The sequence below is a fragment of the Rhagoletis pomonella genome, unplaced genomic scaffold (assembly GCF_013731165.1).
Source record: "Rhagoletis pomonella isolate Grant_MI unplaced genomic scaffold, Rhpom_1.0 Rhpom_scaffold_00004, whole genome shotgun sequence".
Lineage (NCBI taxonomy): Eukaryota > Metazoa > Arthropoda > Insecta > Diptera > Tephritidae > Rhagoletis > Rhagoletis pomonella.
The window spans coordinates 26,236,110-26,250,164 of record NW_023458558.1 but is presented as its reverse complement, the minus strand read 5'-3'; the positions used below and the strand labels follow the sequence as shown (position 1 = coordinate 26,250,164).

The following is a 14,055-nucleotide window of genomic DNA, read 5'->3' as shown; positions in this document are numbered from 1 at the left end:
AGAACACTTTAAAGGCTCAAAATTGGCTCCAAAATAAGCCAATATTTACCGGTGATTCTACGACAGATACCGAATTGGTTACTTATTAAAATGTATCTGTTTGGTTTTTTTTCTTGAAACGCCACACGTTTCTTTGAAATCGCTTCACTAGTTCTTGTGCAATAAGTGTTTTTGTGAAGCTCTAAATATTACAACTACACCATTTGATGAGCATAGCCTCTATATCGAAACGTAGGTTGGTGTTATGCAGACAAACTTTTGTTTGCCAAATTAAATGGCGGCTGCTTAGTTTGCTCGGAGGTGGTTATGCCGAGTTTGGCACAGGGTTGCACGTTCATTATGGTTTTCATGGCTATTGCCAACACGAAATCAGAATTTCAGATGTACATAACGCGCACAATTAATATATTTTTTATATCGTATAGGCAAATAGGCCTCCGCACACTGGACTGCTCAGTCCGCCTAAAACCGGTTTTGTGTGGATAAGAGGGGGAAGAGAGTCCGAGTTTACCTCGCTCATTTCAGTCCGCGAAAATCGCGGATTGACGGTGGACTGACACGCACACATAGACAACGTGTTTTCTATTTCGTTTTGTTTTCATGTGCCATATGCACTAACAAAATCCTGCGTAGTTCATGTATACAAAACTGAAACCTGTTTTCGGCCGACTGCCCAGTCCAGTGTGCGTTCGAGTGGTGGACTGCTCAGTCCGACTGAGAAGGCTAGTGTGCTCAGGCCCATTAACTGTGCCCTAATCTTTTAAGCTCCTACAGCATAAATTCAGTTCTCTGGCTTTCGGTATCACGGCAACTTTTGTGTATAGCAACAATTGTCTAAAATCTTTGTATATGACAACACCGAATTTCCTGCAGTTTGACCAAACAAAATTAGTTTGCTGTGAGAGTCGCCAAATTCGCTCTCTCCGAGTTTGCTGCAACAACAGTTGCACGCAGTTTGCCAAACAAAATTTCTGCATAACACCGACCGTAGACATATTCTACGTAAAAAAGATCGACAGTATCGAAGGTTGCGAAAAACTATCGATGGTTCATTATAGTTACAGACTATCGATACTATCGATAGTCCCAGGGATGGTTTTCCAGCTCTAATTTCTCGTTCACTTCGTTCCCAGCTCTGGTTCAGCGCTGTTCAATAGCCAAGCATTTGAATACCTCGACCAGAAATTTTAATAAAAATGGTAATTTATTTGTGGTCTAGTATGAAATTGTAAGATAATTTTGCAACATTCTTAAAGTTCTTTAAACATTGAGATATATATTGACACGTGTAAGTTTACACGCATAACCTCAAATTTTTATTTTGCAGGCTGCTGCTCCCAAGGATATCGAAAAGCCCCAAGGCGCTGATTCTGCATCAGTTCACCGCATTCGCATCACGTTGACTTCCAGGAACGTGCGTTCTTTAGAAAATGTGTGTCGCGATCTGATAAATAGCGCGAAGAATCAGAATCTTCGCGTCAAGGTAGGTGTCTCTTGTCTGTTTGCAATATATATGTATATTTTTCGGCACTTACCTGGAGGCTTTGTCTTCAATTGAGAGCTTAGTCTAGTCTTTAAATTAGTGCCAGATTATATTCGGCTTGGATTGGACATTATTTTTCAATGTTATATGAGTGCATTAAAAAATTATTTATGTTCAAGCTACACGTATAACTAATGCTAACTTGAGATTATTATTCTTAACTATTAATTTATATTGCAGGGCCCAGTACGCATGCCAACCAAAACTCTACGCATTACGACTCGTAAAACTCCTTGTGGTGAAGGTTCCAAGACTTGGGATCGCTTCCAGGTAAAAATTGAATTGCATTAGCAAATAATATACCCATAAAACTTTTGATGTCTGCTTAATTGGCAGTCTGTGTGCAGAAACAAAACTGAATCGTTATGTAGGCGAGACCATAAAAATTGTTCTTTTTACTTTACACATGCATTTATGTACATATACATACGTCACGTGATGTATATATATATATATATATATATATATGGCAAATTTGATATGGAGTTTTGTCATCCTTACACTCAGCTCAGTATCTATTTGTTTGCCTATATTAAACGCACTCGCATAGTCCACTATGAATAATTCCACTTTGTAGTGGCTCTCCGAGTTTTACAAATTTTCGCCTACATATGAACAGTTTCATACTTGTGTATATCCAATACTACAAATTCGGTTTTTTTTTCAGATGAGAATCCACAAGCGTATCATCGATTTGCATTCACCTTCGGAGATTGTAAAGAAGATCACCTCAATTAACATCGAGGCTGGCGTAGAGGTAGAGGTTACCATTGCCAACTAAGAACGTGTATAATTTTTGTACAATAAAATACATATACTTGCACAGAGAACTAGAAATACCGACTTTTAATTGGATATAAATAAAATAATTTTTGGAAAAATAAGCACGAAAATATGCAAATTGGGAATATTTAAATTAAAGAAATTTCTACGGCGATTGCCATTAGATATGTATGAATGGGTTTTCAATAGTAGTCCGGCACTGGTGCGCAAGCAATTTTAATGAAATCTGCATATCGAACCATGCTGTTATTGTTTACATTAGCTTCGCGAAAAATATTGTCGACCTGGAAATATGTACATATATTAGTGTTCAGATAGATCTGAAATGCGGTTTAACATATATACCTCGCGTACTGACAAACCCTCTCCCCAATTCTGTAATAAGTTTCGCAATTGTCTGGCTGGTATAGTTCCCGTATTTTGGGGATCGGTAGCTTTGAATGCGGCAATAACTTCATCGGGAATTTTCTCTACTTTGGAATGTTGATGCATAATTTCAAGGAAATCTGCAAAACTCATTTTGCCACCTTTCTTCTTCAAATAAGCAATTAACTCTTGAATTGTGGGCGATAATCCAAGAGACCGCATAATTACAGTCAACTCATCCAACGTATTGATCTGTCCAGACCGTGCGAACAGGTAGAAGCATTCGCGAAACTCTATTAAAAAATAACAAAGGTCATGCATACATATCTAAAATGCGCAAGGAGAAAGCGTTTTAACCTCCTTTTAGGGAAGTCTGTAATTTGTGAATCCTAATAAAACAAACAGTATTTATACATACATACCATCAATGTCCTGCTCCTTGAAATAACGTGCCTGTGAAATAGTAAAATTATCAGATAAATGCTTTTATAATTCACCGTTTATTTAGATTGTTAAACTTTCACATTTGCGTACCATATCGAGATGCCTCTATGTAGATGTTGGAAATCGCTTTATTTTCTTATTTAAAATATGAAAAATATATACACCTGTACGTATGTATATAATATATGCAAAAAGGTATATTTGATTAATAATAGATAATTTAAACCGAAAATAAAAATATCCTCCGAAAACAAATATTACAATTTTGCAAATTGTTCTGTCAACCGTGACGTTTTATATCTTTGAGTGTGTTCAGTACCTACGATCATGATAAAAACATATTTTTATCATGCCTATGATTAATCAAACGGGCTCGAATCGTAACCAGTGTAAAATTTTTAATTTATACCAAACCTAAAAAAAAAATACCAAATTTTTATGAGCATAATATTTTAAACAAACTTTTTGTTTTGTTATAAGTAATAAGTTAGGGTAATTTGGTCGGTAGGGGTTCCAATCGAAGCGTTTCGGTCCCTGTACAAGGGCACAAGGTTTATATTATTAACCATTTAATAGTTATAAACAAAAAATTTTTGTTAAATTTCGTTGTTTTGTATGGGCAGTTACCTCAACAAAAATTCACTAAATCACGTGTTCTCTCTTTTTTACCACAGTTATATACAAAAAGGTTTTTGGTTGTATAAAATATTAGCTTTTATCCAGAGTTCATTGTTTTTCTATACCTAAGTAGAAATTGGAATACACAATTTTGTATATGTACATAGTTGGTATCGAGGCTTTTTATTTCGATAACACTGTCTGTACATAATGTAGTGTACCATATCGATACTTTAGTTTCGACTTGCTATTCCTAATTTGTTGTGCATCCCTAAAATATGTCATTGTGAATTCATTGAACGATCCCATTGACATTTCGAAGTTGTATACGTGTGGATTTCTCTGATCTTGTTTTTTGACGTGGTTGCTCAAATCCTACCCAACTGCAAGTGTCTGGCACTTTGTATTGAATGAACACTGCATTGGTCTGTGAGAAGATAACAGAACAAATTGGTTTAATATACTGCCGTGCTTCCCTGCCTACTTCACGTAGGTTTGCCAAAATGCGTTCACAAACAAGATGCTCGTTCCAACAAAAACAGTTGGCAGCTTTTTCGCTGATGCTGTTTTCGCTCATGTTATTTGGAGTTACGACTGCTCAACGTGTGGCTCCAGGGGTTCCTCCGCAACACTACGTAAGTGACATGAATGTTTTCCAAGTTTTTTTTTTAACGCATATTGGAAAAATATTTAGCAACAAGTTCCAGTGCAGCATAATTCTCAACCCCAATACCAACAGCAGCAAGTTCACCATGCGCCCAATGTTCCGCCTCAAACCTATGTGAGTACAATTAAAATTCTTACATTCCTCATAGATGTGCGTATGTATGTTTGTGTGTTAAATGAGTTTAAAACAAAATTTAGCAACCACAACAACAGCAAGTGCAATATCAGCAGGTACCTGTACAACAGCAGCAGCAACCACAGTATCAACAACAAGGACAACAACCAATCCAACAGCAACAGCAACCACAATTTCAACAGCAGCCTCCACAACCATCACTGCAGCAAAACCAACCACATGCGCCTCATCAGGCACACCATGGGCAGCAGCAAGTTTTAAATGCAGCCAATATGGAACATGAAAGAGCGTAAGTGGAAACCATTACCATTCCTAAATATTACAATTATGTATAAAACAATATGGTTCGTTGTTACCATAATATAGAAAGGCCCAACCTACATTTTTTTTCTTTGTGGAGTGATTAAAAAACTCCGTTCTTTGTTTGCGAATTTCTTTAAAAGGCTTTTTTACTAAGGACTATAACTAGGTACCCTAATGCTATAGTGATTGCTTTTAAGCTCTGGTAATCTTACGTATTTTCAACAAAGCAGTATTAAAAAAAATGATAGGGCATTCCTATACCAAAGTAACAACATTCATTTTTCTCTACATGATAATTGCGCCATGTTCTATAAAAGTGCTGACAAGTCCCCATGCGTATAAATCGATATATCTTCTTTAATTGTTATCAGCACTTCTGTATAAGAACAGTGATTATGCCTTATCTTTAGAAAATACGTTTTACAAAATGAAACACAAAGTTACATGCCAGCGGTTTACTTTAAGAATGTCGTAATCTTGAAAATTTTCAAGTTAAGTACGCAGAAACACGCAGAAATGTACGTTGATGTGTAAAAAAATCGAACGATCTGTCAATTGGCTTCGAAAGAAAAAATATTTCTTCCTTGCTAATGTACTCATCTTCCCTTTGAATAGCAAATATATCACACATCTACATCTAAAGTGAGCTAACTCAAAATTCAGAGAGGGAAATATATGTACAAAAACATACATAAAAAAAAAATATTCCGACGAACTGATAACCTCCTCCTTTTTTGGATGTCGGTTAATAAACATTTTAAGTGACAAAAATGTTGTTTACATATGCAAATGTTCCTCAAGTGGGCCCCGAATTTACCAAGATTAATATTTTTCAATGATATTTAGGCTTTGTAGTCGAAAAGTACACTGCGTAGATTTTGTTACAAAATTCAAAATAGTTTTTTTTTTTTAAATCAACAATTGAAAAATTTGCAGTGTTTTGGATTTTTTTTATTTTTCTTTGAAAGTAAGTGTCCGAATGAAAAAAAAATTTTGGGTGCAGATTTAATTAACGCGGGGATGCGAATTTCGAGCATGAGAAATAAAAGTGGATCGATTGAAACGTGTAAGAAGTCAGCCGCGCTTTTGCCACTTTTGTCAGAAAAATCGTTTTTGCTCCACAGTAGAGGGAGACTATTGTTAATCTATTAATAATAAAGAAAACACTGAAAATCGGGACTTAATCGGTACAAGTATGAAAAATCCGGACAGTTATACGTCCCAACTTTTAAAAAATTATTCAGCGTGACGATTTTCTCAAAATGGGTACTGTCCCGCCAAAATCGGTACGAATGGTCACCGTTTGTATGCATGATTTGATTTGTATGTTTTTTTGCTTCTCCTGTAAAATAAAAAAAAATTGCTGGTTAGGGCCTCTGTGTATTAAGGAAGCGATATGTATGCTTATATCACGTATTGTACATGAGCACAATTTTATAAAATATTAATATTCGTTCTTTCTATTATCATAGCCATATTCAGGAGCATATGCAGATTCCAATCGATACGAACAAAATGTCGGAAGCTGAGCTCCAATTTCACTACTTTAAAATGCATGATTCTGATAACAACAACAAGTTAGATGGCTGCGAGTTAATAAAATCACTTATCCACTGGCATGGTAACTTTATTTATTTTTAAATTGCCAATATATTTATTTATTTATGCTTAATTGGTATGGCATGGTGTCGGTAGAGTCCTTGCAACCACACACGTATGTACATACAGTGGTCCACAAAATAATACGAGTGCGATATTTTAATACATTTTCGCAATTTTTCTTTTGTTTATTTAATGTTTATTATTTTTTGATACAAATCTAGCAGGATATACAACAAACACCAAATAAATTCAAATTCCATCTTTGTACAAAAATTATAAAAATTGTGCGATTTTTCACCAAAATTTCAAACTTGTTAATCAGAATTTTAAAAAATCATGGTATGCAGTTTTGCAGTCCATTCATTTCTAGTCTAATGAAGTGCAAGTTTCAAGTTGCTGAAAAATCCCATCCATTTTTGGCATTTTTTTTTTTGCCGGCAGCCTCACCATATAAAAGAAAATCATCGAACATATCGCATACCTAAGATCTTAAGTGCGATCAGCTCAAAATAAAAATTGTTGAGCGATTTTTTTTTGTATAAATCTATTCATCCAACTAATGGAAATATTTTTTTCTTTATGATTACATAAATATATCGTCGATGTTTTTACAAAACCGCCCATCGCCCAATTGCAAAACCGCCTATCTTACGGAACTAAAATTTCACAGGAGAGGGAAAAAAGGAGGTTTATTCTTTGAAGGCACTGCCTTGATAGGCGGTATTTTCTCTAGCTATTATTTTACAAATCTGTTGTTTTAATAACGATTGGACGGTTTTTATGCATAAATCTCGATGCCTGGAGTTCAGGGCGATTTAGGCGGGTTTGCATCTGGTCGATGGGCGGTTTCGCAAAAGCATCGACGATATACATTAACTAAAAAACTACTGTTTTACCCTTTTTTGTATTAATTGCGTTGAATTTGTACGATCTACTAGCTGTTAAATTTACCTCTGTTAATTTTGAGTTAACCCACTTTAGATCTACATACATAGGTGTTCGATATGTACTTTGCATGGAAAAAACGTGAAACACATTCAACCAAAAAATTCCCAAAAATCAAGATTTTTTACTAACTTGAAACTTGCACTTTGTTATATCAGAAATAAATGGGCTACAAAACCGCATACCAAGATTTTTCCTAAAGATTCTGATTAAAAAGTTTGAAATTTTCAAAACCGCATACCAAGATTTTTCCTAAAGATTCTGATTAAAAAGTTTGAAATTTTCGTGAAAATTTTGCAGCATTTTTATAATTTTCGTACTAAGTTTTAAATGTAAGCTTATTAGGCCAGTAAAATTAGTAGGATAATTGAAAAAAAATTGTAAGAGCGTTTTTTGATGCAGTTTACTTCTATTTGACACGTAGATCATGGATCCAAAGTCTTGCCCCTAAATTTCATTTGGCAACATTTCGCCATCTTGGATTTAAGTTTTTTTTGGGTTTTTTCCAATTTGCAAGCTTATTTTGCTTTTTTCGTAAAAAATGGTTTAATACAAATATGTAGGGAATTTCATTTCCCACGTTTACGATACAGAAGGTTTTTTAAAAATAGCAATTTTATTGTAAAAAATTAGGCAAAAATGAAATAATTTTACATCGTCACGGTTTTAGCCATTTTTGACAATTTCTGTTGAAAATACATAGCATATTGAAATTCCAAGGTTGTAGAGAATTTCATTCTCCAAAACATTTGTGCCAACATTTTTTTTTGTACGACGCTTAGATCACGGCCGGGAACGCGATACACATAGCACATACACATACGTGTCAAATAGAAGTAAACTGCATCAAAAAATTGCTGTTAAATTTTTTTTTTTTAAGAAACGGTCTAATTTTACAGGGCTATTATATGGTGTTTATTGTATAACCAACTACACTTATAAAAAGATAATAAACGGCACTCCTATTACTTGTGGACAACTGTACGTATACTATGTACTATGTATGTATGTATGTGTTGAGATTACGTTTTATTTTATCATACTAGCATTGGATTTTGTTAATACCAACGAATGAATATCTACAGTACATTTTGCCTTTTCGGCAATCGTAAGCATAACAGCTTTTGGTGCAGGAATCTTCCCAGAGTAGCTAGATGCACTTTTGCATCAAAAATAAAAATTTGAAGAAAAAAAATGTCGCTTACGTACATATTTTTGGCAGCTAAGGCTCGATAAACCTAAGTACATGCACTGGTTTTCACTAATAATTATGAAACATCGTCAAAATCGTGTAATCACCACCCTGGATTGTGAAATATAGGGAGGGTGGGTCCACTACTTAAGTCGCGGACACCAACTAACAAAGACACTTGGGGTCATGCTACTCTCGTATTTCACCGTAAAATGCTTAGTACAATCACAGCACTCAATGCCATGATCACCCAGGTCCATAAACACTCGCGGGTTTAACCGCACCCACACCTGCGAGAGAGCTGGTAGCGCTGGACTTATACAAAGCGTTCGTCACCATCTGTCATTACAGGTTATTGGAGGACATTGACGCACTCTCTCCTTCACAAGGACCAAAACAGCCGTTAGAAATGTTTTGAGATCAAACCTCGTAGCGCAGAAGGATTAAAGAATTCGAAAAAAAAATTTTTCTCGCCTCTTCAAAGGCTTCCAAATCGCCCACAGGTGTAACTGTATACAAGGCAAATTGACGCCCGGTTTTAAATATTTTTGCGCTTGTTTATTCATCGCTGGTATCTTTTCTGTTGTTGCCCGAGCGCCACCTACGCAATGTTCGCATTTAGGTGGCACAATTTGATGATCTGGTCGGTTGCTACCGCAGAGAACACTTTAACAGATACTTTTTGTAAGCAAAGCCACCTTCCAGCACGTCAGATGGAATTTCCGCGAACACACGGACAAGATCTAGGCATTGGTGAAGCCACCATGACACCAATCGTTTCTTAATGTACCCTCTCACTTAGCTAATACTCCCCTCCATCGATGCAATCTCACTTTCAATAATATCGTTATTTCTTTCGTAAATTCTTTCAGAAAAGCCTAATCCATCAATATCTTCTAAATATAAATATTAATCGTGGGAAAAACTACCTGGTAGGTATGTTTACGTTCAGCTATGATAAATGCAAGCCGCAAAAATGCATATTTTCTTCCACTCCACGCGTATGTCTCTGAGGAAATGAACCCGAGTTTTCTTATGATGAGGTAATAATCCACAAACATTTGAAGACTCGATCAGAACTCTGTATATTATATTATTTTCTGCTGCTTTCCTTGAGATTGAAAAATTCGGCGCTCATCACGCAAAAGGGTAGTGATTTCCCCTTCCCGGTACATCGTTTGGCCCACAATTGTCTGAATATTTCATAAACCGTGATACTCCCTTGTCCTATCGCATAAATTTTCTAACGAATTCGCCAATGATGGTATTTTCCCGAAAAGCTAAATGTTATCATTTTTTTAACCTTTGTTGCTACATAAAAAATACATACATACATATGTATTTTATAAAAAATTCATATTTTTACATAAACATACATCATTTATATAACAAACCGTTTGTATAACTATGTGTGTTTTGGCCCTTTATTTACATGTGAATCCATGACTTTGTTACAACGTACTTGCATCAAATTGCATCATTTTGTTTCTCATCAACCACCATTGCTACCGCTCATCGCTAACTCTTCTTGGTATGGTTAAAACAATTAAATAACGACATCTCATTAAATCAAACGAATGTTCATCGAATACGCATACGGTGGCTTGAATCAAATGATTTTTACTAACAGAGCAAGGAAGTAAGGAGCAACAACACAATGAGCAGGCGCCACATGTAGAAGAGAAAATCTTCTCAGATGAAGAGTTAGTGGCATTAATTGATCCCATTCTACAAATGGATGATACTTCACGCGATGGTTACATCGATTATCCTGAATTTATAAAGGCGCAACAAAAGGCTGTGGCGGCATCTCAACAAAAACAACAACAACAGCAACCTCAAAGTGGACAGTAGTGTGTTACTAAAAACTCTTAAACCTTTGCTTATGGGATTTCCGGCATAACTTAAAGCAGAGTGATTGGCCGCAAAAATGTGATTTAAATTAATGTCAATTGTTTTTAGTTTGTTAAAACAATGGATACTTTTTGGAAGAGCATCTTCACTAATAGGATGCACACAAATTTTTTTCCAACAGTGTTTCGTTTTGATTTTGATCATTCCAAGTTTACATACGAACAAGCTTTACATACGAACAAATATTATGTTAAATTCGCAGCTTTTTCAACTCGAATATGGCTTCTCTACTAGCCTTTGAAAGCTTCTATACATACATACATATGTCTCATTTAATTTGCTTTATATCTATTTCAGAACTTTGCTCATAAAAACGACATGTAATGTTAATTAATTTAAATTTTCTACAACACTTTGAAGAAAATAAAGATTAAACGAGATCTGATTAATGACGTAAAATAGAAAAAGAGATCTTTAGGGTTATACAAACGAAATATGACTGATTGTGGTACAATTTCGCAAAGAAAATCAATAATAATAAAATCGAAACAAAATGAGTAATTTCTTATTTAAAATACATATATTCGCAATCATTAATTTTTAAGATTTCACTGTTTCGTTTACTTGGTGCAGTAGTTAGAACAACATGAAAAGCTTCAATATTTTACAACAGATGCAGTTAGCAGGGTATGGTTTTTGGTGTGCTTATTTAGGTAAAAAAATACCCATCATTGATATTGTTTCAATCTTTACTGGTTAAATACAAAATATGTATATTAAATTAATATTTATTCTTTTATATCTTAGTGCAAGATGCACATGGCAAAAAGACGGAGCAACCACTACCACAACAACAAGATGCACATGGCAAAAAGACGGAGCAACCACTACCACAACAACATGACGGTGCCACGGAAGAGTCAGGCAAAGTGTATTCTGATGAAAACTTGTCTGAGATAGTTGATTATGTGTTAAAGCGAATGGATTTGAATAATGATGGGTATGTGGACTATGCGGAGTACCGCAAAAGTGAAGAGGCGGACATGGGTGATGATCACGAAAAAACAAATAAAATATGAATAAATTAGTATTTGAGCTTCTGTATACATATGTACATACCTTTTGTTACCGACAAAATATAAGCATAAGAAATTTTCCTTCTAATGGCCCAGAACAGTGCCAGGCATAATACAAACGCATACATAGCCTCGCGAGGCTACTAGCTGCCTGGCAGTGCTCTAGAAATTTCAAATATTCAATTGGCACAATAACAAGAATACATATCGTTCACAAACGCGCTAAGTCCACTTTTTATGAAAATTGAGATTTTAAAGCAGTTAGATAGCACAACTCAAAATACATCATTACAAAAAAAAAAGTATCCGTAATGTCGTTCTTACTTGTTGTTATGCAGTGGTATGCAAATGTGCTAAGTCAAAAAAAAAAACAAGAAAAAATGGGCGAAATCGGACTGTAACTACGCCCACTTCACATATAAAGGTATTATCGCAAAATACAAGAACTAAGATATTTCAGTAAATATTGGATGTAAGTTGTTGAAAATTAGTATGGTTAATAGAATTTTGGAAAACAATTTTTGGAAAATGGGCGCGACCCCTCCCATTAACGATGAAATCCTGTATCTCAGTAGCCCATTCATCAAGCCTTACTAAATTCAGTACGAGCCTTGCTTAGGGCCTAGCTAAGAAATCTGTTGAAAATCTTTGAAATCGGGCATTGAGTACGCGCATCTACCATATAACGGTAATTTACAGACACACGAAAACTGTGATAAATCAATCTGCCTTATCCTGAGTTTCGCCGAAAAAATTGCACCCGAAAATTTGTATTCCGCCCATAATAAATACATGGAAACCAAACGTGAAAAGTGAACCGGTTCGGAGAAAATGAAACTCATGATAAGGCGTAATATAAAATAGTTATTTTTGTTAACAGCAATGAAATAAGACTGTATCAGGTTATTAATCATTTTTAAACAATAAAATAAATTTTAACAAAAAAAAACGAAATCTTTTAACAATAAAAAATAATTAAAAACAGGTTGATAGAAAATGTGCCAAGTTCACATTAAAAGAACAAAGTCATAAAGAGAAAATGTGGTAAGTCCCAAAAGAGCCTATAAGTCTGCAACAGCTGTTGGCATTGTTCAACGTCACAGCCGTATAAGTTTTGACGGGATGACAAATTCAGACAGCGGCGTATAGACAACTCCTTTTAGTGCTGTCGAAAGCGGCTTTAAAGTCGACAAATAGGTGGTGAGTGTCGACTCTTTTCTCGCGGGTCTTTTCAAAGATTTGGCGTATTGTGAAAACTTGATTTATGGCGGATTTGCCAGGTCTAAAGTAACACAGATAAGGTCCAATCAGTTCGTTGCTATTGGGCTTCAGTCTTTCACACAATACGCACGATAATACCTTGTAACCTATGCTTAGAAGGCTGATACCGCGGTAGTTGGCGCGATTGGCGGGGTCGCCTCTCTTGTGGATTGGGCAGAGCACACTTAAATTCCAGTCGTCAGGCAAGCGTTCTTCTGACCCTATTTTGCATAAGAGTTGATGCATGCACCTTATTAACTCCTCGCCACCGCACTTGAATAGCTTAGCTGGCAGGCTGTCAGCTCCAGAAACTTTGTTGTTTTTCAGCCGGGGTATTGCTAATCGTACCTCATTATAGTCAGGCGAGGAACATCGACTCTGTTATCTTCGTCTGGGGGCTTGGGTTCTTCTTCTCCACAAATTTCCATGTTGCTACCATTCAGAAGGGTGGAAAAGTGTTCCCTCCATAATTTAAGTACGTTCTGAACATCGGTAACTAGGTCGCCATTGTTGTTCTTACAGGAGGACGCCTTGGTCTTGAAACCTTTTGTAAGTCGCCTAACTCTTTGGTAAACTTTTCGGGCATTCTTCCTTCATTCCCCTCTTCAGATCCGTATACCGGTCCCACAAAGCGTGCGTTGCACCCGATCGCAGCGTGGCCCTGTAGGCGGCATCTTTTTTCTCTGCCGCTTCCTGACACTCCCCATCGTACCAGTTGTTCTTTCGGGCTGGCTGAAATTCAACTACTTCTTCGGCGGCGGTGCTTACTAAGCGGGAAATGTGGTTCCACTGCTCGCATATGTCGGTTTGTTGAATAGTGCTCTCTGTGAGCAGGTGTGAGAGTCGAGTAGCGAATTCATTGGCTGTCTGTTATGAATGCAGCTTTTCGACGTTTAACTTTCCTTGCATATTTGTGCGCACATTTTTGCTGCACAGAGACGGGTGCTTATCTTGGCTGCAACAAGATAGTGGTCCGAGTCGAGGTGTGGGCCTCGGAGTGTACGTACGTCTAAAATACTGGAAGCATGCCTTCCGTCTATAACAACAAGATTGATTTTTCTTGTTGTTTTTCTGGAGACAACCACGTAGCTTGATGGATCCTTTTATGTATACTACCATGTATCGGGCCCCGGCAAAGTCGATCAGTCTTAGTCCGTTGTCGGACGCTTTATCGTGGATGCTGAATTTTCCGACGGTGGTTCCAAAGATCCCTTCTTTGCCCACCCTGGCATTGAAGTCGACAAGCACGATTTTGGTATCAAGGCGG

At 36.3% G+C, this 14,055-nt stretch overlaps 4 protein-coding genes across 6 annotated transcripts; 3 read left to right on the top strand and 1 right to left on the bottom strand.

The window, feature by feature from the left end:
• The first annotated feature begins 1,057 nt into the window (after nt 1-1,057).
• On the top strand, nt 1,058-2,380 carry LOC118737345 (40S ribosomal protein S20). Its single transcript, XM_036467785.1, has 4 exons — nt 1,058-1,199; nt 1,328-1,483; nt 1,724-1,813; nt 2,211-2,380. The coding sequence occupies exons 1-4, from the start codon at nt 1,197-1,199 to the stop codon at nt 2,322-2,324; spliced, it is 363 nt and encodes a 120-aa protein (XP_036323678.1). The 5' UTR covers nt 1,058-1,196; the 3' UTR covers nt 2,325-2,380.
• On the bottom strand, nt 2,362-3,459 carry LOC118737344 (calmodulin-like protein 4). The gene is made up of 4 exons (XM_036467784.1): nt 3,227-3,459; nt 3,115-3,145; nt 2,672-2,985; nt 2,362-2,610 (listed from the first exon to the last, which is right to left on the bottom strand). The coding sequence occupies exons 1-4, from the start codon at nt 3,227-3,229 to the stop codon at nt 2,509-2,511; spliced, it is 450 nt and encodes a 149-aa protein (XP_036323677.1). The 5' UTR covers nt 3,230-3,459; the 3' UTR covers nt 2,362-2,508.
• Nucleotides 3,460-4,044: 585 nt separating this feature from the next.
• LOC118737341 (glutenin, low molecular weight subunit-like) lies at nt 4,045-11,013 on the top strand. 2 transcript variants are annotated; one of them, XM_036467781.1, is made up of 5 exons: nt 4,045-4,389; nt 4,449-4,535; nt 4,634-4,845; nt 6,332-6,480; nt 10,229-11,013. In XM_036467781.1, the coding sequence occupies exons 1-5, from the start codon at nt 4,165-4,167 to the stop codon at nt 10,450-10,452; spliced, it is 897 nt and encodes a 298-aa protein (XP_036323674.1). In that variant the 5' UTR covers nt 4,045-4,164; the 3' UTR covers nt 10,453-11,013. The 2 variants fall into 2 exon arrangements, with proteins under 2 accessions (XP_036323674.1, XP_036323673.1); XM_036467780.1 differs by having other exon boundaries at nt 4,046-4,389; nt 4,619-4,845.
• Nucleotides 11,014-11,079: 66 nt separating this feature from the next.
• LOC118737342 (multiple coagulation factor deficiency protein 2 homolog) lies at nt 11,080-12,425 on the top strand. 2 transcript variants are annotated; one of them, XM_036467783.1, is made up of 3 exons: nt 11,080-11,165; nt 11,260-11,271; nt 11,317-12,425. In XM_036467783.1, the coding sequence occupies exons 1-3, from the start codon at nt 11,099-11,101 to the stop codon at nt 11,529-11,531; spliced, it is 294 nt and encodes a 97-aa protein (XP_036323676.1). In that variant the 5' UTR covers nt 11,080-11,098; the 3' UTR covers nt 11,532-12,425. The 2 variants fall into 2 exon arrangements, with proteins under 2 accessions (XP_036323676.1, XP_036323675.1); XM_036467782.1 differs by having other exon boundaries at nt 11,260-12,425.
• Nucleotides 12,426-14,055: the final 1,630 nt, after the last annotated feature.

Coding starts and splice junctions, on each gene's coding strand:
- LOC118737345 (XM_036467785.1), top strand. Junction 1,484..1,723: donor ATCAGAATCTTCGCGTCAAG/GTAGGTGTCTCT, acceptor TTTATATTGCAG/GGCCCAGTACGCATGCCAAC. Junction 1,814..2,210: donor AGACTTGGGATCGCTTCCAG/GTAAAAATTGAA, acceptor TTTTTTTTTCAG/ATGAGAATCCACAAGCGTAT.
- LOC118737341 (XM_036467780.1), top strand. CDS start 4,165: ATGAACACTGCATTGGTCTGTGAGAAGATAACAGAACAAATTGGTTTA. Junction 4,390..4,448: donor GGGTTCCTCCGCAACACTAC/GTAAGTGACATG, acceptor AAAAATATTTAG/CAACAAGTTCCAGTGCAGCA. Junction 4,536..4,618: donor ATGTTCCGCCTCAAACCTAT/GTGAGTACAATT, acceptor AACAAAATTTAG/CAACCACAACAACAGCAAGT.
- LOC118737344 (XM_036467784.1), bottom strand. Junction 2,986..3,114: donor CAAGGAGCAGGACATTGATG/GTATGTATGTAT, acceptor ATTTTTTAATAG/AGTTTCGCGAATGCTTCTAC. Junction 2,611..2,671: donor AGGGTTTGTCAGTACGCGAG/GTATATATGTTA, acceptor ACATATTTCCAG/GTCGACAATATTTTTCGCGA.
- LOC118737342 (XM_036467782.1), top strand. CDS start 11,099: ATGAAAAGCTTCAATATTTTACAACAGATGCAGTTAGCAGGGTATGGT. Junction 11,166..11,259: donor TTTTTGGTGTGCTTATTTAG/GTAAAAAAATAC, acceptor TTTATATCTTAG/TGCAAGATGCACATGGCAAA.